This window comes from Plecotus auritus (assembly GCF_963455305.1).
Source record: "Plecotus auritus genome assembly, chromosome: 5".
Classification (NCBI taxonomy): domain Eukaryota; kingdom Metazoa; phylum Chordata; class Mammalia; order Chiroptera; family Vespertilionidae; genus Plecotus; species Plecotus auritus.
Window position 1 is genome coordinate 38,174,738 of NC_137776.1, and position 27,125 is coordinate 38,201,862.

The 27,125-nt window shown below is 55.9% G+C and overlaps 3 protein-coding genes across 5 annotated transcripts in view; 2 read left to right on the plus strand and 1 right to left on the minus strand.

Moving 5' to 3' along the window:
- Nucleotides 1-2,129, minus strand: part of ANKMY1 (ankyrin repeat and MYND domain containing 1) — a gene marked incomplete at its 3' end in the record, with an annotated part of 41,193 nt that extends 39,064 nt beyond the window's left edge. Inside the window, exon 1 of the mRNA XM_080671157.1 lies at nt 2,009-2,129. Within this exon, the coding sequence (XP_080527283.1) occupies nt 2,009-2,112 (104 nt within the window). The 5' untranslated portion in view covers nt 2,113-2,129. The remainder of the gene's footprint in view (nt 1-2,008) is intronic.
- Nucleotides 2,130-6,716: 4,587 nt separating this feature from the next.
- DUSP28 (dual specificity phosphatase 28) lies at nt 6,717-8,438 on the plus strand. 2 transcript variants are annotated; one of them, XR_013960715.1, is made up of 3 exons: nt 6,717-7,240; nt 7,384-7,837; nt 7,906-8,438. XR_013960715.1 is itself a non-coding variant. In XM_080670722.1 (2 exons), the coding sequence occupies exons 1-2, from the start codon at nt 6,833-6,835 to the stop codon at nt 7,501-7,503; spliced, it is 528 nt and encodes a 175-aa protein (XP_080526848.1). In that variant the 5' UTR covers nt 6,717-6,832; the 3' UTR covers nt 7,504-8,435. The 2 variants fall into 2 exon arrangements, 1 of the variants encoding a protein (XP_080526848.1); XM_080670722.1 differs by having other exon boundaries at nt 7,384-8,435.
- Nucleotides 8,439-13,763: 5,325 nt separating this feature from the next.
- On the plus strand, nt 13,764-22,934 carry RNPEPL1 (arginyl aminopeptidase like 1). 2 transcript variants are annotated; one of them, XM_080670720.1, is made up of 11 exons: nt 13,764-14,459; nt 17,210-17,350; nt 17,897-18,048; nt 18,522-18,638; nt 18,805-19,040; nt 19,267-19,380; nt 19,729-19,841; nt 19,933-20,041; nt 20,974-21,204; nt 21,278-21,420; nt 21,924-22,934. In XM_080670720.1, the coding sequence occupies exons 1-11, from the start codon at nt 13,932-13,934 to the stop codon at nt 22,209-22,211; spliced, it is 2,172 nt and encodes a 723-aa protein (XP_080526846.1). In that variant the 5' UTR covers nt 13,764-13,931; the 3' UTR covers nt 22,212-22,934. The 2 variants fall into 2 exon arrangements, with proteins under 2 accessions (XP_080526846.1, XP_080526847.1); XM_080670721.1 differs by lacking the exon at nt 20,974-21,204 and having other exon boundaries at nt 13,814-14,459.
- Nucleotides 22,935-27,125: the final 4,191 nt, after the last annotated feature.

Genomic DNA, 27,125 nt, shown 5'->3' on the forward strand with positions numbered 1-27,125 from the left:
ATGTGTGCCAGGGCGGGCTTGCCTCTTTCCTGTTCTTGCTATCTAAAAGTACAATCCTGACTCAAAGGTGGACCCAGCCTCACCCAGCACACACACACCCTCTCTGCCTCCCTCCCCCCTCTAAAGGCCTGTCTGGGGGATGCTGCATCCAGGTGTCTGTCTAGACCCGTGCTGTTGTCAGGCTGCACACAGTGTAGGAACACTCCGAGACCCCTCCACCAGATGGCCCTCAAATGCCACCCATGAGCCACAGAGGCCTAAAGCCTGCCCAACAAGGAGGGACTTGGCTGCTACAAACACAAGGATTTCTGTTCCATATTGTGATACGCCTGTAGGAAGAAGCCAAGAAGGATAGACACCAACATGCAACAATGATGAAGTCTGGGGCTCAGATATGCTTTGCTGTTGTTCTTTGGCTTACCTTGTCTATGGATTGAATTGTGTCCCCGTCCCCTAAAATGTGTTGGAGTCCTACCCCTTCAGAACCTCTCAATGTGACTTTATTTGGACCCTAATCCAATGTGACCATTGTCCTTATAAAAGAAAGAAGTTGGGATGCAGAGGATTGCAGAGAGGTGACGTGTAGACAGAGAGAAGACAGCCATCTACATGCCTCGGGAAGAGGCCTGCCACAGACTCTTCCCACACCCTAAAAGAGAACCACCCTGCCCACACCTCTGGACTTCACACCTGAGAACAATTAAATTGTTGTTTAAGCCACTTGCCTGTGGTTCTTTGTTAGAGACCTGGCAAATTAACATACCAGTATTTTCTCATTTTCTACATGGCACAGACATTACTTGTTAATAAGAAAATTAATGAGGAGGAAAGATAACTGACAGTAAGAATAAGAGAAATACAAATTTTCAAAAATTTCCCTACAACCCTGTCTGGTTTGGCTCAGTGGATAGAGCGTCGGCCTGCGGACTCAAGGGTCCCAGGTTCGATTCTGGTCAGGGACATGTACCTTGGTTGCAGGCACATCCCCAGTGGGAGGTGTGCAGGAGGCAGCTGATCGATGTTTCTCTCCCATCGATGTTTCTAACTATCTCTCTCCCTTTCTCTCTGTAAAAAAATCAATAAAATATATATATTTTAAAAGTCTCCCTACAATAATAAATGAAAATGATTTTGAGGTTAAATAAGAAAATCATACTGCAACCTATCAGCTGTAAGGCCCACTTCGGGGTCATTGGAAATGATCAGCTGGCAAGGTGGACACGAGTCTGACCACTTGGCTCTGTCACCAGATAGTTCCTTACTTCCTCATGTCAGTCTGCTCCAGCGGCTATAACAAACTCACAGATGGGCAGCTTACACAACAGACATTTATTACTCCCAGTTCTGGAAGCTGGAGACTCAAGGTCAGGGTGCCGGAAGACTCGGTTCTCTGTGTCCTCACATGCTGTTAGTCTCTTCTTCTTGTAAGGACAGTAATGCCATCTTGGGGCCCCACCCTCAGGATCTCACCTAATCCTAATTTCCACACGTATCTCCCAAAAGTTCCCTTTCCTAATATTATCACATTTCGGGTTAGGGCTTTTACATAGGCATTCAGGGGTGGGGGACACAATTCAGTCCATAAAAGAGACAGACAGAGTGGGGTTAGAGGGTGGATTTCTCCTTGCTCTGAGAGAAGCATCTGGCCCAAAGTAGGCCTACCAAGTGTCAGCTCTCACATCAGCACCCTGTGAAGAAGCTATGCCAACCCGGGACCCCCATGGTGTAAAGTAAATGTCCTAAGGCTGTGAGATGACAGGCAAGCCCAGAGTGGGCAGGCTAGATGGAAGGTGCAAAGATCAGGCTCTGGGGTCCAGTCGCCCATTATGGTAATTTTCCTCAGTGGCTGTTGATACAACATTGGGACTTTTCTATTTCTCCAGAGACTAGATTTTTGAGGGATAATATAACTTTTAGCGATTTCTTAACACCTGCCCCAAAGCTGGATCCCAGCTAAGTCTGGTCCTCAGCGTCAGCCGCAGACCTCCCTACCCGAGGTTCCCCACACCTTTTGGTGAAGAGGATGGAGCTTTCCAAGGTCCCTGGATCCTCACAGGGAGCAGGCTCGCTGCCTCTCCTCTCTGGCTGGTCTGAGGAATAACCACCTTCCATGTCTCTCGTCTATGAACCTGGAAGCAAAGCCGGAGACCCACAGTAGCTCTCAGGGCTCCTGGTAAGTGCCCACTGACCGCCCACAGCCCCATTGGCCTCAGAGGAACCGCCCCTTCCCCTAACAGGACCAGGTCCAAGGCCACCACTACCACCCATCCTGTTAGAACCTCCAGGAAATCTTCGCCAGAGCTCCGAGGGTCTCCTGTCCCTTCCGTGGGGTGAAAACCACAGGAAGGGGCTCCCACGACCACAAGTTAGAGCCATGTGGCTAGGTCAGTCCGGCGCCAGCTGAGTGCCCTCCATTCCCCCGGGGTGCTCAGGAGCCAGCTTTGAGGGCGCCGGACCCGACGACGCAGGTGCATGGCCCCCCACCCAACCCCTAACTCACAGCCTAACACGCAAGTCGGGTCTCAAATTTCCTCTCTGCTCCTCCTCGGAAGCGTGGGACCACGCGCAGCCCCCACCACTGCCTCAGTGGAGCTTGGAGAAACCCACCCCCCCCGTCCCCCCTACACACACACACACATACACACACACACACACACACACACACACACACACACACTTGTCTCACCACGACTCGCTGCTTCCCCACCGAGATCCCGACCGCGCCCCTGCCGCGGGGTCGCACCAGCCTCGGATAGCTCACAGCGACCACAACAGGTCAGCCAGCAGCGCAGACCCGCTGGCCAGTCTCCACTGGGCACAGCGCTGGAGCCCGAGAGCGTCGGGTTTCCCTGGAGACGACCCACTCCCCGCCCACGTGCCCGCTACAGCTCTTGGCCTGGCCAATCCCGCGCCCGCCTCTCCCGGACACGCCCCCGGGCGTTCAGGGTTGGGGCAAGGTGTGGCCCTCTGTGACTTCACAGAAATCCCAGGCCGGGTGTACCTGCCCCCCATGCCCTCTGTCCCCACCCGGTGGGCACAAACCCTTCCCTCGCGCCCCTGCACCTCTGCAAGTGCTCCTGGCCTTCTGTCTGAGTCCCCCGCGGGAGAGCAGGGAGCCGGCAGTGGGTCTCCACCCGACACTGACCTCGATGTCCAACACAGGACGCTGGGTCAGCCTCTGGCCTAGGGCATACCCCGGGAGATGGAGCGAAATGCTCCCGACGCCCCCGCGAAGAGGGCCCTGAGGAAACTGCAGCACAGCTGAGGGATGAATTATCTACCATGGCGGTAAAGCCAGCACTTGATCAAGCTCTGCCTGACTCTGATGCGGGCTTCCTTTCCTTCAGTAAATGTTTGTGGGAGGCACAAGGGGGAGCTCAAGGTCTGGTGGTGGAACTAGATGAGGTAGAGGCCTGGGGTCACTGGGAGAGAAGGACTAGCTATTGGGACTGACAAGTCAGAAGTCTCCAGAACACCTCTTTTTGGACCACATTTTAGTATTTAGAATTGTCTGGCCAATCTCACCAAATTGTCAGATTTGCCACCAATAGTGTGTGTGTGTGTTTTTAATTACTGCCTAGTCTTTTGTATTGGACACTGTATTAGTTTCCTAAAACTGCTGTATTTACAAAGCATTACAAACTGGGTGGCTTAAACCAACATAAGTTATTCTTTTCTCAGTATTTGGGTTGCCTTGGAACAGAAAACCCACTTCATCCTCCAACAATAAAGGGTGATTTGCTAACTCAGGAAACCAAACAGCCCCCAATAGGAAGGTCTTCAGGTTTGGTTTGGTTCAGTGGCCCAACAATGTCATCAAGGATCTGGTTTCTCCCAATGTGGCTTTCACCCAAGGCTGCCTTCTCCTGTGGTGTTAAGGATAAAATGGAGATCTCCATGCTCCTCTCCTCCTTGGTTCATGAGAGCCCTAACCCTTTGATGAAGCAATAATGGGATAACAGCTTTACTGATTAGCTGGAGGTAACCAGGACCCACTTCCGGAACTGGGTGACAGAAAACCTATTTGGTTGGCTCCCATGAACTTGGGAAAATGGGAATTTCATTGCTTCTCCATCCCAAGAAAGCCCATCTGTCCTTAGGGCAGAAGAAGAAAATGGATTCTGGGAGGGCTTTTGTGGGAGATGTCCGGACCTGCAGCCAGTGAAGATGTGGCTGCAAAGTGGTATCTGAGTCTTTAGCTCAGAAAGGAGCTGGCCCAGGTTGTAAAAAAAGATCTGACAGATACCAGTGCTTGGAGGCTGTAGCTGAACTGAGAGAATCAAGATCACCCCAGAGATTATACACAGGTTCATTTTGTCAGATCTATCCAGTACTAGGTGTGGGAGAGGGGGTTGGTACTGGAGAATATTCTCTGGTAGAATGGATTGCAAATCTTAGGCAAACAATGGAGATGAATCAGAAAATTTTACTGTCATTAGAATAAAATTGCAATTGCAATTAAATAAATATATGCAAGGCTGCAGTCAGTTACTTTTCACTGAAACCATTCCCTGAAATGAACCGGTCATCAGAAAAATCTATTGAAGAGGTATTCTTTTTATTTTTTTAAATATATTTCTATTGATTTCAGAGAAGGGAGAGGGAAAGAAAGAAACAGCAATGATGAGAGAGAATCAGTGATGGGCCACTTCCTACACTCCCCCCACTGGGGATCAAGTCTGCAACCTGGACATATGCTCTGACTGGGAATCCAACTGTGATGACTTCCTGGTTCATAGATTGACGCTCAACCACTGAGCCAGCTTGCTGGGCTTGAAAAGGTGTTTTTAATGAATCTTACTGAAGAGGCAACTGTGTGGACATTAAATATTAACTTTTTTAAGTTAACAGGGATGTCTCAAAAGTTAGTAACTTACAAAAATAACAAAAATACTGGTTTATTAGAAAAATGAGAAGTTAATGGTAAATAGCTTTATATAAACTACTAGAGGCCCGGTGCACGAAATTTGTGCACGGGGGGTGGGAGGGATCCCCTCAGTCGAGCCTGACACCCTCTCCAATCTGGGACCCCTTGAGGGATGTCTGACCGCCCATTTAGGCCCGATTCCACCCGATCCCATAGGTTGGACATCCCTCTCACAATCCAGCACTGCTGGCTCCCAAATGCTCACCTGCCTCTGCCTGATTGCCCCTAAATGCTTCTGCCTGTCTGCCTGATCACCCCCTAATTACTCCCCTGCCAGCCTGATAGATGCCTAACTGCTCCCCTGCCGGCCCGATTGCCTCTAACTGCCCTCCCCTATCGGCCTGGTCACCCCTAACTGCCCTCCCCTGCCAGTCTGGTCACCCCTGTCTCCCCTGCAGGCCTGGTTGCCCCCAACTGCCCTCCCCTGCTGGCCTGGTCACCCCCAACTGTCCTCCCCTGCAGGCCTGGTCCTCCCCCAACTGCCCTCCCCTGCAGGCCTGGTCCCTCCATAACTGCCCTCCCCTGCTGGCCTGGTCTCCCCCAACTGCCTTCCTCTGCTGGCCCGGTCACCCTTAACTGCCTTCCTCTGCTGGCCTGGTCACCCTTAACTGCCCTCCCTGCTGGCCTGATCACCCACAACTGCCCTCCCCTGCCGGCCTGGTCCCCCCCAACTGCCCTGCCCTGCTGGCCTGGTACCCCCAACTGCCCTTCACTGCAGGCCTGATCCCCCCCAACTGCTCTCCCCTGCAGGCCTGCCCCCCTCCCCAACTGCCCTCCTCTGCAATCCTGGTGTCCCACAACTGCCCTCCCCTGCTGACCTGGTCCCCCCAACTGCCCTCCCCTGCAGGCCTGGGTCCCCCCCCCCAACTGCCCTCCCTTCCTGTCCTGGTCTCCCCCAACTGCCCTCCTCTGCTGGCCTGGTCACCCCTAACTGCCCACAACTGTCCTTCCCTGCAGGCCATCTTGTGGTGGCCATCTTGTGTCCACATGGGGGCAGCCATCTTTGACCACCTGGGGGTGGCCATCTTGTGTCTTGGAGTGACAGTCAATTTGCATATTACTCTTTTATTAGATAGGATGTTTTACAATAAAAGGGAAATAGCCCTAACCAGTTTTGCTCAGTGGATAGAGTGTTGGCCTGCAGACTGAAGGGTCCCGTGTTTGATTCTGGTCAAGGGCACATGCCCAGGTTGTGGGCTCTATCCCCAGTGGGGGCCATGCAGGAGGCAGCCAATCAATGATTTGCTCATCATTGATGTTTCTATCTCTCTCTTCCTCCCTGAAATCAGTAAAAATGTATTTTAAAAAATAAATAAAAGGGAAATAAAATGCAGACATTACAAAGGGCAATTTATTAGGAAGCAGATAACAGAAGGAATAAACATAAAGCTATACTAAAGGGCACCTCAGCCCACAATACAGTTATAGAAAGAAGTTATTAAGAATACATGATAAAAAGAAAAATACACGAAACGAGATTTACCAAGACGACAATATTGAGAACACTGGTCAGGTGCGGATGAGGATCTGTGACAGGGCCCTCCTGCTCCTCCTTATGACAGCCACATAAAGATGAGATGCCCCCTCCCCGAGCCCCGCTCTAGCCCTCCTGGACCGCCCGCCTGGTCAGGGCCCGGTGCAGCTGAACCTCTCGGGTCGCAGGGACCTTCATCCAGTTCTAGAAAACCCGCCTCTCACGTCTGCTGGTAAGCTCCGCCCGCACGTAGCATCCGTAGCCAATCAGAGGAGGCGCTCCGCAGGGCCTGACTAATGAGGAGGTGGCCAGTGGCTTGTGGGCGGGACCCGCTCGTGCACTGCCGAGATGCTGACCGCCCCGGGAGGCCCTAGGATACCTTTAGGACCCAGGCCAGCCTCCAGACTTCCCAAAATAGACCCCCGGGCCAGATGCCTGAGCGCGTCATGGACTCCGGACGAGCCGAACGCCTCGGGGGCGCCCCGGCCACACAGCCGCCATTCGCGCACGTCGCCCCCTCGCTCTTTCTCGGGAACGCACGCACTGCAGCCGCGTCGGAACTGCTGTCGTGCGCGGGCATCACCCTGTGCGTTAACGTCTCGCGCCAGCAGCCCGGACCGCGCGCGCCCGGCGTGGACGAGCTGCGCGTGCCCGTGTTCGACGACCCAGCCGAGGACCTGCTGGCACACCTGGAGCCCACCTGCGCCGCCATGGAGGCCGCAGTGCGCGCCGGCGGCGCCTGCCTCGTCTACTGCAAGAATGGCCGCAGCCGCTCGGCCGCCGTCTGCACGGCGTACCTCATGCGGCACCGTGGCCTTAGCCTGGCGCAGGCCTTCCAGGTAGAGCTGTCCTTCAGGTGGGGTAGAGCGGAGCTGCGGGTGGGAGCCTTCCTAGAGGGGCGGGGCACTCCCCCGGTGGTGGGCAGTTGAGGACTTTATAGCGATTGCTGTGCGGGGTTTAACCTAATCCTCTTCCTTTGCAGACCGTGAAGAGCGCCCGCCCCGTGGCCGAGCCCAACCCTGGCTTCTGGTCTCAGCTCCAGAAGTACGAGGAGGGCCTGCAGTCCAGGTCCCTCCTGACCCCGGAGCCCTCCACACAGTGAGCCCTGATTGGTCAGTCCAACCCCCAAGCCAGATGGGGAGTTTCCTGGGATGGTGTAATCCAAGCATGTCAAACTCAGGGCTACGGGCCGCATGCAGCCCACAACTAATATTTTTGCAGCCCAGCCAATGTAACAGTATGTAAGAAACATTTTAATAAGTATTTCATAACTTAATTTTTACAATATCCTGTTATACATAATCCTATACAATAAAAGGCTAGTAAGGAATGACCGGTCGCTATGATGTGCACTGACCACCAGGGGGCAGACGCTCAACACAGACTCATGGCTGGCAAGCGCAGCGGCTGTGGTGGTGGCCCCTCCTGCTTCCACAGTAGTGCTAAGGATGTCTGACTGGCGGCTTAGGCCTGCTCCCCACGGAGAGTGGGCCTAAGCCATCAGTCGGACATCCCCTGAGGGCTCCTGGACTGTGAGAGGGTGCAGGCCGGGCCGAGGGATACCCCCTCTCCTGTGCATGAATTTCATGCACCGGCCTCTAGTTATTAATAACGAACTACAACGTTTGCTAATGACTGATTACTATAATTGTGTTGCATTCATTTCCCTTATGCACCTTATGTGCAGGCGCACCATTTCTCTCCACTAATACTAGCAGGGAATATTTTAGCAGCCGATCGCCACATCATTAGTCTTGGACTGACTTGTTTGGTATGCGCAACAGGAAATATTTTGCTTTCGGAGAATAAGAAAAAGAAGTTTATTTGCATTACGCTTATTAATTTGTGCAGTTATTCAGCGTCTGGTAAGTTAATGTTCAAGAAAAAATATTAATTTTTATTAAAATGTTCTATTTTATGTTAATGATTACTCACTTACTTCAGCCCTTTGTATTCAGCATGTCTCTATCGAAATAAAGCTACGTTTCTATGAAAATTGAAGCTTTTGTTTTTTTACAGCCCACGTAAACTTAAACCTTATTTGGTCCGTGTTAGCCTTTGAGTTTGACATGCTTGGTGTAATCCATTCACAATCCCAGTTTGTTAGACTGGTCTTTGTCAGGAAGATCAAAACTATTTGAACTTTAAGCAGAAAGATATTATAGGGAAATCAAGGCCGGGAATCAAGATCAGGAGATGGGGAAGTTCAGGGGTCACAGAGACCTACCACCCTGATGTTGGCTGCTAGCCACTGTGACTTGGACAACTCTGGAGGACACCTGGGGCTGCTGGCAAACTCATGTCTGCAACGTGCTCAAACCATAGTGGCTTTTCCCCAGGCTCACACTGATCCCGTCTCTTATCTCAGAACCCAACACTGGATTGGGCCAGCGAGGGCTCATGGTTTCCAGACTTGCAGTTGCCATGACATGCAGGTCAAGGTACAAGGCTGTGACAAACTACCCAGCACACCCACCTCTTACTATACCTCCCAGTTTCAGCAATAGCATTGAGCCCTAGTCTGACCTGCAGCTACCTTCACACCAACAATGCACTGGCCACATGCACATCTGAGTCTGTGCATTCATTCCTCTTCTGGTTAACATGCACCTCATATGGACAATCTGTGGCCTAAAGATATTAGGAAATTTATCACCAGCAATACTTCTTAAATAAGATAGTAGGGGAAAGAAAAGGAAAAATTGGGTAATACGTGTTGTCAAGCGATACTCGGTGCCAATTCAATGCCAACAGGAACCCCCAATTTGGGGTGTGGTGCAGAAACTATTCAAAACAGCTCAATTGCAACACAGTATAGTTGTTTTAAAACAGCAGGGCAGTTGGCAGCCCTGGCACCAGGCCCTTCTTTAGCTAGACAACTGTGCTCTGCTTGGCTCTGCTCCACTTCACTCCTCTCCTCAATGTTCTGCTCTGCTCTGCTCCATGCTGGTTTGTTTTGCACTGTGCTGGGCTGCTCTGCTGTGCTCCAGCAAGACACTTTCATTGTTTTAGCTCAGCAAGGAAAACAGTCTTCAGTCATAGGTGGAAAGGGAAAGTGTACTCAGAGCCAAAGGACAGCTGGCTTATATGGACAGAAGGCCATGCCCCTGGTCCCTGAGTAGTCTGACCTCATACAATGAGGACTCCAAATTCTCACAATTTGATTGGTCCAAAGGACACTTTCCTAATTGCTCAGAATGGAGCTGCTTTGATTGGTTGGTGAAGATGATGGGATATAGCTGGACAACTCTGATTGAATTGGGAAAGCCTCAGTCCTATTGGTTGAAATAGGATTCCAGAAATCTATAATAATAAAAGCATAATATGTAAATCAACTGAACGGCCGAACAGGGGAATGACCGTCCGGACGACCTTCTGGACGAAGCCAAGGCTTCGAGGGCCGGGGCTGCGAAGGACTACTCTTGCACGAATTTCATGCATAAAGCTCAGTTAGCGGGAACACAGTGGAGGCAGGCAGTTCAACGCAGGCCTCTCCCTGAAGTGCAGTTTGCATGAGAGGCCTCTGTGTAGAAATGACTGCTAGGCTCTTTTTCTTAATATCTGAGCCCAGTTAGTCACCAGGAGCCCTTCTTAGTAGATGTCTTCTTTCTCAGGTTTATAATATGGATTTCAGATACTGTAATCCCTGGTTAATATGTAGAAATATATACATAAGGTAATGAATAAAATAACTGTAGTTGGTGTAATTTCCCTTTCCCCCTACTCATTTTGTATCCCCTCCACCTTCAGCTAACTCCTCGCTGGTGGTGGTCTTTCCTGGTGGGATGACAAGGCTTCATCCTGCAGGGGCCCCAAGTGGCCCTGCCTGCATTTTCGTGCTATGGCCTCTGTTTCCTTTCCCACACAATCTGGGAATCCCACACAAGCTCCATCATGCCCCTCGGATCCCCACTGAGCAACAGCAAAACCCCACTGCCCCTGAAAGTCATGATCAGTCACTCCACCCAGCAGAGCAACCCTGATTTGCATGATGCCTCTGTGTGAGGCAAACATTCAGGGCAGGGGTCCTCAAACTACGGCCCACGGGCCACATGCGGCCCGCCGAGGACATTTATCTGGCCCGCTGAGGACATTTATCTGGCCCGCTGAGGACATTTATCCGGCCCACCGGGTGCCGCTGCCTGTCCTGCTTTGCAGCCGACTCGTCCCGGGCCCGCAGTGCGCATAGGAATTTGTTCATAGTTTTTTTTTAAACTATAGTCCGGCCCTCCAACGGTCTGAGGGACAGTGAACTGGCCCCCTGTTTAAAAAGTTTGAGGACCCCTGATCCAGGGGAACAGGGTCTGTCCTTGGGTGTAAGTATCCTACCTGGAAATGAAGACCTCTGAACCAGCAGAGCCCAAAATTGTGGGAACAGGAAGCTCACACTTTGTAAGTGAGGCATGAGTGGTTGTGAAAGGGGCCTCCCTCTCTCCAACACTTTTGCTCCTGAACTGTGACAGGAACAATGCCATCCATTGGTCCCTGACTCAGATCATACACCACCACATCCAGCCCCACTCAGTAGCCCCCATCGCTGAGAGCCGCAGCCCCAGTCATAACCTGACTCCTACAACCTTAATAGAAGACTTGCCAGCTCTCATTTACTCCCCCCAAACTCCTCATAGCTCATCACCATTTCATCAACCCCATGGGGGTCTACTGCCATCTTCTCCATTTGGCAAGTGCTCTAGTGGCTCCATCTGCAACTTTGGGAGTTGAGCAATTTGTCCAGCTTGAAGGTCAGGAGCAAGGACCTGAGACCAGGTTGTTACCATGTGTGATGCAGCCGAACCTTGCCCCTGGCACTTTTGATAGTATATCGCCCTAACCTGATGACCTGGCTCTGGGTGACAAGGGTGCAATGGTGACAGAGTTCAGGCCTGGTTGTAGGACATCTGTGGGTCACATCAGCTTTTTATCCCATCAACTCTGTTCTGAGAATCATCCAATGTGGCTTCCACCAGGGACCCAATTATCCCTAAGACCTCTGTCCAAGGGACAACCCAGCCCCTCCTGAACGCCACTTCTCCTGATAGCCCTTGCCTCCACATCTATCTCCTTGTAGGGGAGGCCAGGGATCCACTCTCCTCCCTGGACCCTGCCACTTGAATGGGAGTGCACGGATCACATACATTAAGGGAGGGTTAGGGTGTAGGTGGAGTGTGGGCTGCTTCAGTCCACCCCCACCAGCCTGATTTTATCACCAAAAGGCTGGAGTATGAAAATTCCTGTGAGAATAACCCCAGCCTCTGGCATTCCAGACTTCCACGTTCCTCTCTCCTGGTTAGGTCAGGAAGGGTGAGGGAACTGCAGCCACCCCAGACCTTCAACAGTAGGACAAGGACAGGGTAGAGACAACTACTGTGAGCTTCACAATTCATAAGGTGCCTTGATAGCCAGGCATTAATACTTAAAAATAGGTCTATTTGCTCCAAGACTGGTTTGTGTTGCCCTCTTATATAAATGCGGGGTGAAAGGGACCCCACCCCAGGGGCAGAGGAGGTAACAGCTCCTCTGGAGCAGCAAGGCTGCCACCACTCCACCTCTCCTATGTGCAGAACTGGCCACTGGGAGATGCCCAGGGCCCTCCAGGAGAGAAGGGGTAAGACCCAGCCCCCACCCCTAAATCCAGGGAACCAGGAGGGCATGAAGTCCCTGATGTTCACTTACCCTAAAGGCTCAGGTGACTTATATACCTGCCTGAGGGTAATTGGTGCAGGCTAGTGCAGGTGCCCATGTGCAGTCCTATTGATCTAGCCCCAGCCTCACTGGCCTGGGTGTGCAGCTCAGAGGAGCTGGTCAACTGGAGTGCCACCTAAAACACTGCCCTCATACCGTGGGACCACTGCTACCTAGGTGGGTGTTGGACCACTAAAGACAGCAAGGACTGATCAACCCCAGTCCTCTCCCTATTGAGTCTTTGGCTCAGGACTGACCCCCTTCTCCAGGTGACTGCAGGAACAGTGGGCTCCCAGTGAGTTTGGTGGGCGGCCCCAAGAGAGAGGCTGTGACCCCAAGATAAGATGGCACATGCTTCAATGCACATGCTCTGTATCAGTGAACACACATCTTCCCTTTTAGCTCGTTCCCACCCCTGGGGGAGGAGGGCAGGCAGGAATGCATGGTTACCAGTGGGAACACCTAGTACAGAAGGATTCAACACTACTCAGAGATGACAATGAAGTCAAGTTCAGTGCCTTAATCTAGCCTCACACCTTACCACATGGCAACTGAGCAGGGGAAAGAGGTGTGCAGGGTTCCTGGATGTTCTCCAGGCCAAAAAGCCCCTTCCCCCCAAGGCCCAGAGTTCTTATGCAACGCTGACAGCAACATCTTGGTGGTCCCTCTCATTCCATGGCTTCGAGGTACATGTGACGCCCTCTCATTGGGCGTCCTGCCTAGTCTGCAGCTGTCCCCTCTGGGCCCAGGACTGGGCAGGTGGGGTGGGAGCAGGCAGGCCAGTTCTGGTTACTGCCCCAGCACTCACCCCCTAAACAATCTGGCCTACAGGGCTCTGCAGGCTGTTCGGCAGCACTGTCCAACAGAACTTTCTTCCATGATAGAATACCCTCTCTGTCCAATGTGGTTGCCACTAGCCACACACTGCACTCCAAACAGGGAGACCTTGGAACAGCTGGCGCAACTGAGGAGCTGAACCTTCATAGCTAGTGGCCACCTGAACTGGCAGTACAGTTTTAAGGCCCCTGAGCTTCGCCTCACCCTCCATGGCCCAGAATAGGGCCACTGGTCTCACCAGTTAGTTGGGGGAATGTAAGAATCACTCCCTCAGCCCCCAATAGAATAACATTGAGTTCCAGACGCTGCACTTCTCGGCCTCACGGAGGCAGCCCTGCTCCAGGTGTCTCAGAACCACAGCCCCGGGAACCTGGCCCTCAGCGTCCCTGCGGGAGTGCGCCTCCTGTGGTCTCCTGGACGTGGAAGCCCACAGGGCGGGGAGGCCACTTCGCCTCCTGTCACACCCTGGCCCCAGTGCACTCCGGTCCTCCGAGCACAATGCCCCTGGGCCCCCAGCTCCAGCTCACTACCCCATCCCCAACCCCGTGCACGGCCATCTGCGCACCAAGCCCCACTCCCCGTCCGGCCCCGAGCACAGCTCCTCAGCTCCGCGCACAGCACCGAGCTCCCAGTATCCCCGGCGCACAGCGCCCACGGTATCCCACACACAGCGCCCGGGACCACCTGCGCACAGCGCAAAGCGCCCAGGACACCCGTGAATAGCGCCTCCCGCTCGCCGTTCTCCCCCCTACACACACAGCGCGCCCGGCCACCGGGTACCCCGCTCACAGCGTCCCCGGCTACCGGGTCCCCCGCGCACAGCGCCCCCGGCGGCGGCCAAGCGGAGCCAGAGCGGGGCGGCGCACGGCGCGGGGCCGGGCCGGGCGGCTCCCGGCACGACTTCCTGTTGTGCCTGCGCCCGGCCGCCGCCGCTGCCGCCGCCCGGCACCCTTCGCCGGCTCCCCGCGGCCCGGCGCGGAGCCGCCCATGGATTTCACTTAGGGTGGCGGCATGGCGGCGCAGTGCTGCTGCCGCAAGGCGCCCGGCGCCGAGGTCGCACCCGCCCGCCCGCCGCCGGAGCCGCCGCCCGCCCTGGACGTGGCCTCGGCCTCCAGCGCGCAGCTCTTCCGCCTCCGCCACCTGCAGCTGGGCCTGGAGCTGCGGCCCGAGGCGCGCGAGCTGGCCGGTTGCCTGGTGCTCGAGCTGTGCGCGCTGAGGCCCGCGCCCCGCGCGCTCGTGCTCGACACGCACCCGGCCCTGCGCCTGCACTCGGCCGCCTTCCGCCGCGCCCCCAACGCCGCCACCGCCGCCGAGCCGCCCTGCGCCTTTGCTTTCGCTACCCCCGGACCCGGGTCCGCGCCCCCGCTGCCCGCCTTCCCCGAGGGGCCCGGAGCCGAGCCCTCCTGTGGCCCGCTGGCCTTCAGGGTGGACCCATTCACCGACTATGGTTCCTCTCTCACCGTCACGCTGCCGCCTGAGCTGGAGGCGCACCAGCCCTTCCAGGTCATCCTCCGCTACACCTCGACCGACGCCCCTGCCGTGAGTCCCGACCGGGTGGGCCCGGGGCGGTGGGCAGGTCGTGGGGTCGTCTCCAGGCAGCCTCTTCCCGCTCTGCCAGGTTACAGGACATGAGGCTGGGGCACCTGCAGGGAGGCAGGAACAGACTGGCCCCAGAGGGGCACTGGCCTCTCATCTGGCACTTCCCAACCTGGTCTTGGAATCCTGTACAGGTGCCCTCACTGATTCCCAGCTGGTGCCTGGAGAGTCCTTAGGGGGTTTGGACAGAGAGCCCAAGTGCTGGCCCAGTAACAGCATGCCACCAAGGGAGGCCTCTCCTTTCAGTTGTGTAGGGACAGGCCCTGCCTAGAGACAGGGCAGCATTTGCCAAGCCATGAATCTGCTGGAGCCTAGCACTGAGGGGCGGACCAGGGGTGTCAGATGTGGAAGGGCCTCCGTGTGACCTGGGCCTTCTGAGGACTTATGGACACCAGGTCTGTTTTCTGGAGGTGGCATGAGGGGCAGACCTGGTGGAACAGGAGGCTGAGGACCAGGTTGGCTCTAATGCTTTGGGCCTCCTGGCAGGATGCTGTGGTGGAGTGGCCCTATGTCCCCAACATACACATGTAAGCTCTGCAGGACTTGGGCACAGAGCTCCCACTGCCCCAGAAGCTCTGCCAGAAAAGCTAGAAGGTCCTGGGCTCCCAAGTGGACAGCACACATGTGACACCACCCCCCTCCACACACACACACACACACACACACACACACACACACACACACACAACATGCACACAGCTCTGGAAGGCCCCGGGATGTTCCGTTTGTTATTGCCCATGGCATGCAAAAGGACAGAATGATGAACAGGTGGTGTTCAGGCATTGGGCCAGTAGCCACCAAGGTGACATCTGGACAGAAAGGCCCTGGACCAGACACATAACTTTGGGCTTCCTGCATGATTCCCAGGAGCACTTAGTAGGCCCTGCCACCTCCCCTCCTTCCCTGAGCTCTCTCGGGTGTGCTGGCCACCGGTGACTAGGATGGCCCCTGCTGCCTGCTGGGGTAGTCTGGGGCTCAGACAGATATGTCCCCCAGCACAGCAGTGAGAACTAGAGGGATGTGCTCCTCTCTGACCTTGTTATGTGAACTTGGAGCCCGTGTGTCTGGTTCACCCAAGACCGTGGCCAACTGAGTAGTGGAATCAGGGCCCTCAACAGCCCAGTGGGGGTGGAACCAGGCCAGCAAGGGTGGCTGTTGTCCCTGGGCTTTCTATGGCTTGCTGTGGGGCCCTTGGGTGAGCGCTCAGATAGGAGGGGCAGCATGGTCCCCACAGTCTGCGCACCTCTGGGGCTGTGGGCTGGAGCACAAGGGACCTGGCCCATGAACTAGTCTACTTGTGGAGGACAGAGTTTTGATGTCTGTCCTCAATTCCCACCATCATGTGTGAATGCCCCAGGGCTCAGGGCCTGAATCCCTAAGCTTGTCCTTGTGCCAAGTTAAGATGCAGCTCCCTGGGAGGCAGTTTGGGGTGCTGCAGACTCTGGGTCCCATGCTCCTTGTACCCCATTCCTGAACCCCACCAACCCACCAGCAAGAGTGACTCTCTTCCTGCCGTGTGGTGTCTGGAGCCCTTGGGCCTGATCCTTCTCCAGCCTGTCAGCACCTACACCTCTGCTCCCTGGCCCTGTGCACCCTAGGAGTTTGTGGCCCCCTCTGGGGTGGGGTCCTGCCTGCCTGGGTATCTGCCCCAGCCCGTGACTTCCAGGGAGGACTGTGGAACCCATTGGTCTCTGAGGCTGAGGAGTGAGCAGTGCCCACTGGGCTGAGAGGTGGATGTGGGCAGTGGGGACAGGAGGTCTGAGCTGGGTAGAGCCCAAGGAGGGCTACAGGGGAGGGGAGGGGTCCATGAGAGGCTGTGGTGGTAGGGTTGAAGGGAGTTTGGGGGACTAATGGAGCCTGTCTCCAGGGTGGACAGAGGGCTGGGCTGCCTGCAGTATGTTCCACTGGAAAGCATCTCCTTAATGCAAATTCCTGGGTCCCAGCGGGAATCTTCTGGGGCGGGGCCCAGGAGTCTGCATGTTTTAACAGGCTCTCAAGACAGGGCTCCGTAACCAATGGGGCAGCCATGGGGATCAGCAAGTTACTGCTGCAGGCTCTCTGTGGTGAAGGGACAGAGACACAGCTAAAGGGAGATTTGAAGATGTCTGTGAACATTGGCAGGGGTCTGCAGAGAAGACAGCCTCTCACAAGCTGCTGTGGGATCTGTCCATAGTGCTCCAGGCACGGGCCCCATTGGCCCTTCCCATGGCCACTTCTGTCCTGCCTGTCCTCTTAGAGTGCCTGGCCTTAGCTTACTGCCCACTGTCCCCTGGTCTGGAGCTTATCTTCCTGTGGGGGTTCCCTTCTGGCTGATCCCATTCCCAGGGGCGACCCCAAGCTTGTTGTGCTTGCTCGTGTGGGAATCATCAGGAAGCTGTTTCTATGTCCTGACTCCCTTTCCGGGCCGAGACCAGATTTGTTGCCAGCCAGTCTGTGAGAATTTGGACTTGGTTTCCCTTTGGAGGCTGGAATGAGGGGCACAGGCTGGCTTCTGGATGCATGTCCCCCTGCCTGGTAATGACTGGAGTGGCTGTTGGCCCTGGGTGAGCCTGGTTAGGCCACCCACTGCCTCCCAGCCCCCTGTGTCCTTCCTCCAGAGGCTCCGGGCCTAGAAGCCTGAGCAGGACAGCAGGTTTGGGCCCACTGTGGTGGGGAGGGCATATACTGATGCCCTGCCTGCCGCCTGTCTGCAGATCTGGTGGCTGGACCCCGAGCTGACCTACGGCAGTGCCAAGCCCTTCGTCTTCACCCAAGGCCACTCTGTCTGCAACCGTTCCTTCTTCCCCTGCTTTGACACACCCGCTGTCAAGTGTACCTACTCAGCCGTAGTCAAGGTCAACACCTACCCACCTGGCCTCTCAATCCACCCAGGCCCAGTGGGATCATCTTCCTAGAAGGACCCCACCCTTCTCACTGGGGGGGGCGGGGGGAGGGTTGCTCTCCAGGGAGAGGGCTATTTGATGATTGGGGTCCTAGTCCTGGAATGAGCAAAGAACCCTGAGAAGGAGGCTCAGATGGACTTGCAGGTCCCATGGTAGGGGACAGGGCTCCTGGGCCTGCGGGTGGCAGCCCCTCCTCAGGGGGGCAAGAGGTTTGCAGACAAGGAGCTTAGCATGGGGGTTCTCTGATGGGGTGATGGGCTCCCTGACAGGTGTGGGGCTCTCTGACCCAGTTTGTGGGTACCCTGACAGAGGGCATGGGGTTCCTCATAAGTACACTGGGCTCCCTAACCTCAGTTGTGGTGTGCCCTATTGAGGGAATGTGGGGTTCCTACATGAATATGGGTTTTTCCGACCTGGGTTGTAGGATTTTCTATTGGGGACTTGGGGTGCCTGATCTGAGTTGTAGGTGCCCTGATGGGTGGGGCCTCCCATGTGCAGGCCCCGTCGGGGGTGCAGGTGTTGATGAGTGCCACAAAGAGCACCTACGTGGAGGAGGAGGGCGTCTACCACTTCCACATGGAGCACCCTGTTCCCGCCTACCTCGTGGCCCTGGTGGCCGGGGACCTGCAGCCGGCAGACATTGGGCCCAGGTAGAGTCTCTTGAGTCTTGCTTCCTGCAGCAGCTGCTGCTGCTACCTGGGTCCCTGGCCTTGGGGAGATCCCACCACAAGCTGGGTGTGCGGCCTGCGTCAGACCCAACACTGTGGAGACCAGCCCTGCCTCGTTGCCATGGCCTGGGGCCATTCCTGCCAGGCTCCTCTCACCCCACATACCCCCAGACCTGGCAGCCTGGCCCCTGACCACCGGGCATCCTTCTCAAGCCCACACAGGTTCCTTTTACTTAGAGATAAAAGGAACCAAGCAGCCCCTCCATGTTTGGCTTGGCCCCTACCACAAGAGGGCCTAGCCTGCGTGGTGGCTTTCCAGTGAGGCAAGGGGCGAGGGTGGGTAGGAGCGGGCTGGCCTTCAGTCAGGTTGTACTTGAGCCCAAAAGCAGAGGGAGGGGCTGGTGGGGTGAGCAGGGCAGAGTGAGCCTCAGCCCATGCTCTCCCTGCTGTGATAGGAGCCGTGTGTGGGCCGAACCGTGCCTCCTGTCCATGGCCACCAGCAAGCTGTCAGGCGTGGTGGAGCAGTGGCTGAGTGCGGCCGAGCGGCTGTATGGGCCGTATATGTGGGGCAGGTATGTCCTGGAGCACCTGGGAGCCCTGGCAGGCCACAAGAGGGGTCAGAGGGCAAATCCACATCCTACCCAGGAGCATGTCTGGCCTTCTGGGAAGGAAGTGACACTCACCACCCAGGTCCCCAACCCTCTCATGGTCACTGGCTTACCTTCCCTCCTGGGGCAGGTACGACATCGTCTTCCTTCCCCCCTCCTTCCCCATCGTGGCCATGGAGAACCCCTGCCTCACCTTTGTCATCTCCTCCATCCTGGAGTGTGACGAGTTCCTGGTCATTGATGTCATCCACGAGGTGGCCCACAGCTGGTTTGGCAATGCCGTTACCAATGCCACCTGGGAAGAGATGTGGCTGAGTGAAGGCCTGGCCACCTATGCCCAGCGCCGCATCACCACCGAGACCTATGGTACTGCCTGCGGCCAGCCCAGGGGCAGGGGACGGGAGGTGAGGGCTCTGCTCTGGACTCGCTCTGGCTGGCACCACCAGGGCTGTCCCAGGCACTGCGGAGGGGCTGACAGTGCAGGCCCCTGCTGTGGTGTGTCCAGGGAGGTGGCCTTAGGTCAGCTCCACAAGGCTCTGTGCTCAGGCCTGCCCCCTCTCCTCCCGCCTCCCCTGCCTCTGTGACCATCCAGGTGCCGCTTTCACCTGTCTGGAGACGGCCTTCCGCCTGGATGCCCTGCACAGGCAGATGAAACTCCTCGGAGAGGACAGCCCAGTCAGCAAGCTGCAAGTCAAGCTGGAGCCAGGTACCCACTCCCTCCAGGCCCTACTCCAGGCTCTGCAGATGTCACCCCACAGCCTTCTCTCCCGCCCTATGCTTGCTCTATTCCCACCATGGCTGAGTCCCTGCAAATGCCAAGCCAGGTGACCCAGCCCCAAGAATGCCTCCCGAGGCTCCCTCAGCCTATCGCTGCCTCTCATGGGCTCTGAGCACTTGTCACTGTGCCTACTAAGGTGGGCCCTCCCCCTATCAAGGCATCTGGACTCATGTGGAACAGTGGCCCTTGGCCCTTCTTGCTCTACTCACCTGACCACCCCTGCCTGTTCCCTGGAACATAGAAAGGGGGCATGACCTAGCACCAGTATTGTTTCAGGGGTGAACCCCAGCCACCTCATGAACCTGTTCACCTACGAGAAGGGCTACTGCTTTGTCTACTACCTGTCCCAGCTTTGTGGGGACCCCCAACGCTTTGATGACTTCCTTCGAGTGAGTAACCCCATCCTGGACAGGTCCTGTCCTTCCTGCCCCTGTCCCTGCCCAGTCCCCAGGCCTGCTGAGCTCTGTCCCACCCTCACAGGCCTACGTGGAGAAGTACAAGTTTACCAGTGTGGTAGCCCAGGATCTTCTGGACTCTTTTCTGAGCTTCTTCCCGGAGCTGAAGGAGCAGAGTGTAGACTGCCGGGCAGGTGAGGCCAGCCCACTAGGGGAATGCTAGTGTGAGGGGGGTTGGGGACCTCACCTGCACAGGATGCCACTTATTCCTGGAGAAAGTCCCACAGGTTCATCCATCCTTCCTTCAGACATCCTCCCTGGACAGTGTGAACCTCAGGCGGGGAGGCCATGGAAACAGAGAGGAGGGTGTGCTTCCCAGCCTGGTGGAGCCCAGGGGGCTTCCAGGAAGAGGTGGCACTTGGGCCAAACCGACCTATTTAGGCAGTCTCAGAAGGGGGCCATGAAAACAGTGTGTGCAAAGGGCCTGGGGCACAGTTGGCAGGGTGAAGGGAGGTTTGCCTCAGAGCTCACTGAAGCCCACTGGCCTGCTTGACACCCATGAGGGTATCCCTGGGGGTATGAGAGTTTAGAGATTAAAGGAGGGGTCTGAGGTATAGGAGAGGCCAAGATTTGCTGGGGGGCAGTGAGGTGTGGATGGGCATTCTGGGTGGGGTGAACCTGTTTTGGAAGGTTTGTTAAGTGTACCAAGGGTTTTTAGAGGTGGGGGTGGGCAGAGCCTGCCCCCACAGCTGCCAGTACCAGGGCTTTAAAGCAGGAATGTCGCTTTATCAGCATGGTACACAGACCTCTACCCCTCAGTGCTAAAATGGGGTTTTAAGTGCCCCATTGTCTTGTACCCAGGAAAAGCAGGGGGGACTGGAGTCCCTTACTCATCAGCTGGAGCCTTCTGGCCTCCCTATGCCCCCTTGACAGAAGCCAATCTGGTGGTTTGAAGTGGCAGGTGCTAGCGCTGACCCCAGCCTCCCCACACTGTCCCTGCCTTGGGGCCTTCTGGGCCCTGGAGTAATCATGCTTAGGGATACCCCCATGGTCTGGGGACTCCTGGGAAGGCCTTGGATGGCCCCTTCCAGCCCAGTGGGGACCCCAGGATCACACCTCCCTGCAGGGCTGGAGTTTGAGCGCTGGCTCAATGCCACGGGGCCGCCGCTGGCCGAGCCAGACCTGTCTCAGGGATCCAGCCTAACCCGGCCCGTGGAGGCCCTCTTCCGGCTATGGACCGCGGAGCCCCTGGAGCAGGCAGCTGCCTCAGCCAGCGCCATCGACATCTCCAAGTGGAGGACCTTCCAGACGGCACTCTTCCTGGACAGGCTGCTGGATGGGTCCCCGCTGCCCCAGGGTGGGTCCTGGAGCTGCTGGGGTGGCTGGGGAGGGGTGTGCCTGCCAACCTTGACCTGCCCTTGGCCCCGCAGAGGTGGTGATGAGCCTGTCCAAATGCTACTCCTCCCTGCTGGACTCCATGAACGCTGAGATCCGCATCCGCTGGCTGCAGATCGTAGTCCGAAACGACTACTACCCTGACCTCCACCGGGTCCGGCGCTTCCTCGAGAGCCAGGTGTGGTCACCTGCATGGGGCCCTGCCTCTCCTACCCCCACTGCCTCACCTGACCCTCTGGTCTGGCTGCTCAGGCTGGGCATCCCAGAGAACGGGGTGTGGAAGACTTGGCATCTGAGGTGGCAGTGGGGTGGGTACCACATGAGAAGAGTCTAGACCCCCACCCCCACCCCCCAGTCTTTGGGAGGCCGTGTCTGGAGGGGACAAGCTGGGAGCAGTCTGGAGGTCTAGGCCCACTTGGTCCTGGCCTATGGGCATTTGGGCTCCTAGCCTAGGCACCAGGGGCATCTGAGCTTCTCAGAGGCCTAACGGTTCCAGGCCTACAGGGGCCTCTCTGCCCTGTCCCATCAGTGCCCCCAGCCCAAGCTCCCTCTGCAGAAGGCCTGTAGTGGGGGTGAGAGGCTAACGGGCCCTCCCTTTGGCACTGAGAGTCTGGGCCCAGGGCAAGTGAGCTGGCAGAGAGGCAGGAGAGCAGCCAGTGTGACCCATGTCCTCCCACCCAGATGTCCCGCATGTACACCATCCCGCTGTATGAGGACCTCTGCACTGGTGCCCTCAAGTCCTTTGCGCTGGAAGTCTTCTACCAGACACAGGGCCGGCTGCACCCCAACCTACGCAGGACCATCCAGCAGATCCTGACCCAGGGCCTGGGCCCCAGCGCAGATCCCGGTGCAGAGCAGGGTGGTACTGGAGCAGAAGCCGAGGGGGACGTGGACACGCCTGCCCTGCTGCTCGGGGACGAGGCCCCCAGCAGCGCCATCGCTCTCAGGGACGTCAACGTGTCTGCTTAGCCCAGACCTCCCAGACACCACAATTGTGCCTTCTGTGGCCCAGGCCTGCCATGACTGCACATCGGCTCTGGCCACGAGCTCTGCCTGGGCCCACACATGCCCCTCCTGTGGCTTCTCCCAGGGACTTCCTCGTGGCCAGCCGAGGCCCGTGGTCATGGCCCCCCAGCTCTCTTGCACTGCAGGCCCCAGAGCAGCCAGTACACGCCACGTCCTTCTGTCTCAACACTGACTGCCGGGCTCTGCCCCTGGGGTGAGGGCCCCACCATCCCATAGTGACCACCACACTGTGCCTTATGTCTGCTGGGAGACCTGAGCTGTGCTGTCTCCACAGCATGCCTCCCACAGAGCCCTGCACCCCGAACCTGGGGTGAGCAGCCTCGGTTGGTCCCTGGCAGAGGGTCGAGGATGCAGACACACCCTCAGTGTGGGGGCAGGGGACACCGAGGAGAGAATGCACATCCCTGGGGAAGGGCCCCTGGAAAGCCTTAGTCCCTCAGGGAACATGGGGTCCCGGGCCCCAGGGGATGTGGGACAGGATGTCTAGTGGCTGCTGGGCTGGTGCAGCTGTGCCCGAAGGTAAGGTAGCAGGTGGTGCTGGTGCTCTTTTTAGGCCCACCATGCTGGGAGAGGCCTGGGGACCCCACGCTCAGAGCTGGGCCACCCAGAAGACTGCTGTGACAGGGTCACCGTGATATCCCATTAAACCTCCACTCTGAAAATGACCTTCCAGCTTGTTCATCCCAACCTTTGTCCTTTGCACGTGCCTGAGTGCCCTAGGGTGAGGTCAGGAGCTGGTCGAAGCCCATCCTCAGACACAGGCCCCTAGCCAGAGGCAGGAGGATGCTGGATGGGGCTGAGGGTCTTCCTCTGCACTCCAGCCACTCCCGGCCATCTGACTCTGCCCTGCAGCCTCTGGGCTCTAAGAACCAGCCTTCCCAACTCCTAGGCCAGGCCTCTGGGGCCCCCCGTTGGACCCTCAGACACCAAAGCAAAGGTAGGCCACTTGTCACCACTTTTTGGGCCTTTCTCAGCGGTGGTTCCCCACCCCAAAGGGAGTAAAAGGAAGAGAGGAGTGGTGGGGTGTTTCATCTCAGAGGAGCGAGATAGGGTGGGGCAGGGTTGTGACGGCCACTAGAGTAGGTCCTGAAGAGGCTGTGGTACACAGGGGGCTCAGAAGAGGGACTAAGGTTGGGGACTCCCACTTAGGCCGTCCCCAAAAGAATGGCTGAGCTGTGGGCTATGGCCATGATGCAGCCAGAGTTTACAGGGTGGCGGCTGGGCTCAGGCCAACAGAGCAGCTATGCTGTCTGGTTACGGGTCTCATGCCAGGATTACATGCTCTGGTCCAAAGTGACATGTTACCCAGCCCACGGGCCAGACCCAGGCCCAGAGCTTCCCTTTTTACAAGGGGCCAGGACATGGTGGGACCAGAAATGGCAGGCCAGTAACCCTGGTGTCACCACATCCAGCCCCCAGGTCACCAAATATCCCATTGACTTTTCCCTGTACTTCAGACCTCCCTTCCCCAGGAGGTGCCCCCCCACCCCCCGTCAAGCCCATACCCAGGGTCTTGGGTAGTCTCCAGGAATGGGGGTCCATGTGCCAGCCTTGCACCAGGGCCTGGTGGAGCTTCACTCAACCCAAGGCCATTCACTCTCCCTACAGGGAACGGGGACCAGGCCACTGCAACAACAACCTGGGGAAGGAGGACACAGAAGGTGCCTAGCAGTCCCTGCCCTGCCAGGCAGGTGCTGCAAGGGACCCTGTCCTGGGAATGGGCAGCTCTGGGGCCTTGGCTCCACCCTCAGGGGTCCATCCTCATCCTGTCGTCTTGGCCTCCTGAACATGGCACTGGCCAAGAAGCCCTCCTTGGGGGTTGCGCTGCTTCTCAGCCCCTTCCCTGCCAAGGCTGTGTGCAAGTCTTGAGTCCCAAACTTTCAGTCCTGGCTCTGAGTGTCTTTGGCAGTTAAGCTCTCAGAAAGCGGTGGCCTCAACACATGCTTGGTTCCAGTTCCATGGGCCCGCAGCCCTCCTGGTTGGTCAGTGCTGAGAGGGGCTCTACCCTGCCAGCCTCTAAGGACTTTGGAAAGCTCAGAAGCAGCTCTCAGCTGTCATAACAGAAGTGACCACACCCATATCCTTGATGTCCTGGACCTTGATTTGCCCTCTGGGGCCAGCAGGGTGCTCTTAGCCCAGGTGTCCCTGCATCCCTAGCTTTTCTCAATTCCTTTCCTCCCAGCTTGCAAACCCAGAATACTTTCCCGATCATCTTTTCTTAGCAGTATCTTCTCAATGCAGCCTGTGATCAACACGTGCTGATGTTTCTCAACCTCTTCACTAGACCAAGTTATTTAGGACGTCATCGGTCTCATGAGCCATCACAGCTGTTTTCCCACATGTTCCTTGGCTGCAACATTCCTGCTTTCAGCCAGCCCCCAAGCCAGCAGCACACATCCTGGGTGTTGTTAGAGTAGAGGGTGTGCTTTCTTAGTTTTTTTTTTAATATATATTTTTAAATACACTTTATTGATTTTTTACAGAGAGGAAGGGGGAGGGATAGAGAGTTAGAAACATCAATGAGAGAGAAGAAACATCAATCAGCTGCCTCCTGCACACCCCCTACTGGGGATGTGCCCGCACCAAGGTACATGCCCTTGACTGGAATAGAACCTGGGACCCTTCAGTCCGCAGGCTAATGCTCTATCCACTGAGCTAAACCGGTCAGGGCAAGGGGGTGCTTTCTATACCACATAGGCTAAAGTACACTCCAGCAACAGACAACTCTGAAATACCAAGATTTCAACCTAACAGGTTTATTTCTCACTTTTGCTATTGTTCACTTCAGGCCAGCAATGGGGTAGGGGCTTCCTGGCACTGGGTCCTCAGGGAGCCATGCGGAGGGATGATAGTACATCTCAAACATTCCAGGCACCTTACCACAGATAAACAAGGGGCTCACACTGGTGATTGGACACGTGGGGACCATGCACCCCTTCTGTTCACACTGGCCTCTTGCAACCACTCCCACCACATACATTGCGGGACAGAGAATGGAGTACTGAGGCAGTAGGAGGGTGGTGTCGATGGAGCTGGAAGAGGGGAGTGTGTGTGAACATCAGATCTGCTGGGGCCAAGGAAGGTGGGACCTAGACAAGAGGACTTCCACAAGGCAGGATGGAGGGTTGAAGCCTGAGGAAGGGTGAGGGAGATGCAATTTGCATGTAGAGCCTGCACTGCCCACAGCCTCTCTGGGTCCAAGGGTCCAGATAAGGTTTTGTGTCCCAGGCCATGTCTTGTGCAGTCCAGGCTCATCCCTGGGGTACTTCTCTCCCACCACCACCCCCAGCTCTTAACTAGTGTAAGTCCCCCTGTTCTAGGCCAGATGCCTTGGGCAGAACTTCTGGGAACTTCTGACCTAAAGATGCGACTCACATGGGAGAATCAATGAAGTATGAGAAGGAGAGTCACTCAACACACCAAACCAGCTGAGTAGCCAGCCAGCCAAGGAATCAGAAGAGGACTTTACAATTCAGGGCGTTAAAATCTCAGCCACACAAGGGGGCTGGAAATAAGCCATGGGACAGGGATAGGCATTGGTGAAACAAAGGGAGTGTAAAGGAACCTGCCAGAGACCTTGAAATGTTTTAAGGGGTAATTATTAAAAATGAAAAGTCAGTAAATGGTCACAATGAAGTCTGGATGCATGGGCTGGAATAGCAAGACAAATGCTAGAGTTAGCAAGGGGGCTTTGAAAGGGGAACGTATACAGGCAGTTGTCAGAGGATTTACTGAAGACCTGAGAGTCAAAGGGAGACAGAAAAAGCCACATGAAAATATTCAGAAAGATCAAGGCATCCTTACTCTCGGCATATCCTCATTCCACACCCAGGTGACTCTCTGTTGGCCCTCACCCACCTGGACCCCAGCCTCATTTCTTTAGCCACTGACTGCCTCCCCTACCCTCTTACACCTCCACATCCAGGCTGAGACACCTGTAGCAGCCATGCCCTGGGCAACTCACATACCCATCAAGGTGTTTTCCTGACACAGACTTTCCTTTGTTTAGAAGAATGATGTTAGCTCTTAAGGCTATGCATTTTTCCTACTTTCTCTCTGTGGACCCTGAGAAAGAAGATGCCTACTAAGAAGGGCTCCTGGTCACTGACTGGGCTCAAATTTAAAACAAACAAACAAAAAACGAGCCTAGCGACCATTTCTAAACTGAGGCCTCACATGAAAACTGCACTTCAGGGAGCAGCCTGCACTCAACTACCTGCGTTTGCACTGAACTGTTTGCCTGCACCATGTCTGCCATCTGAGCCAGCCCTTATAGAGGAGTTCCTGGAATCCTATTTCAACCAACAGGACTGAGGCTTTCCCAATCCAATCAGAACTGCACAGCAATATCCCCATCAGCTTCTATACTGACCAATCAGAGCAGCTCCATTTTGATCAATCAGGATAGTGCCTTTTGGGGCAATTGAATCACAAAAAATTGGAGTCCTCATATGCATGAGGATAGAACACTCGGGAACCAGAGGTGGGGACTTGTGTTGGTATAAGCCAGCTCCCCTATGGCTCAGAGAGGTCACTTTATTTTTTTATTATTATTATTATTATTTTTTTTTTTAAGAAAGAAAGGGAGGAGAGAGAAACAGAAAAGTAGATGTGAGAGCAGAGCATCAATTGCCTATCTCCTGCATGCTCCCCACCCAGAGACCCAGCCCATAACCGGGCATGTGCCCTGACCCGGAATCGAACCAGCAACCTTTCAGTGCACCGGATGACACCAACCAACTGAGCCACACTGGCGAGGGCCACAGAGGGAACTTTTAATTTCCACTGAAGGTTGAATTTCCCCCTAAAACACTAGAGATTTCTCACCAGAGCAGAGCAGACCCACAAGGAGCACGG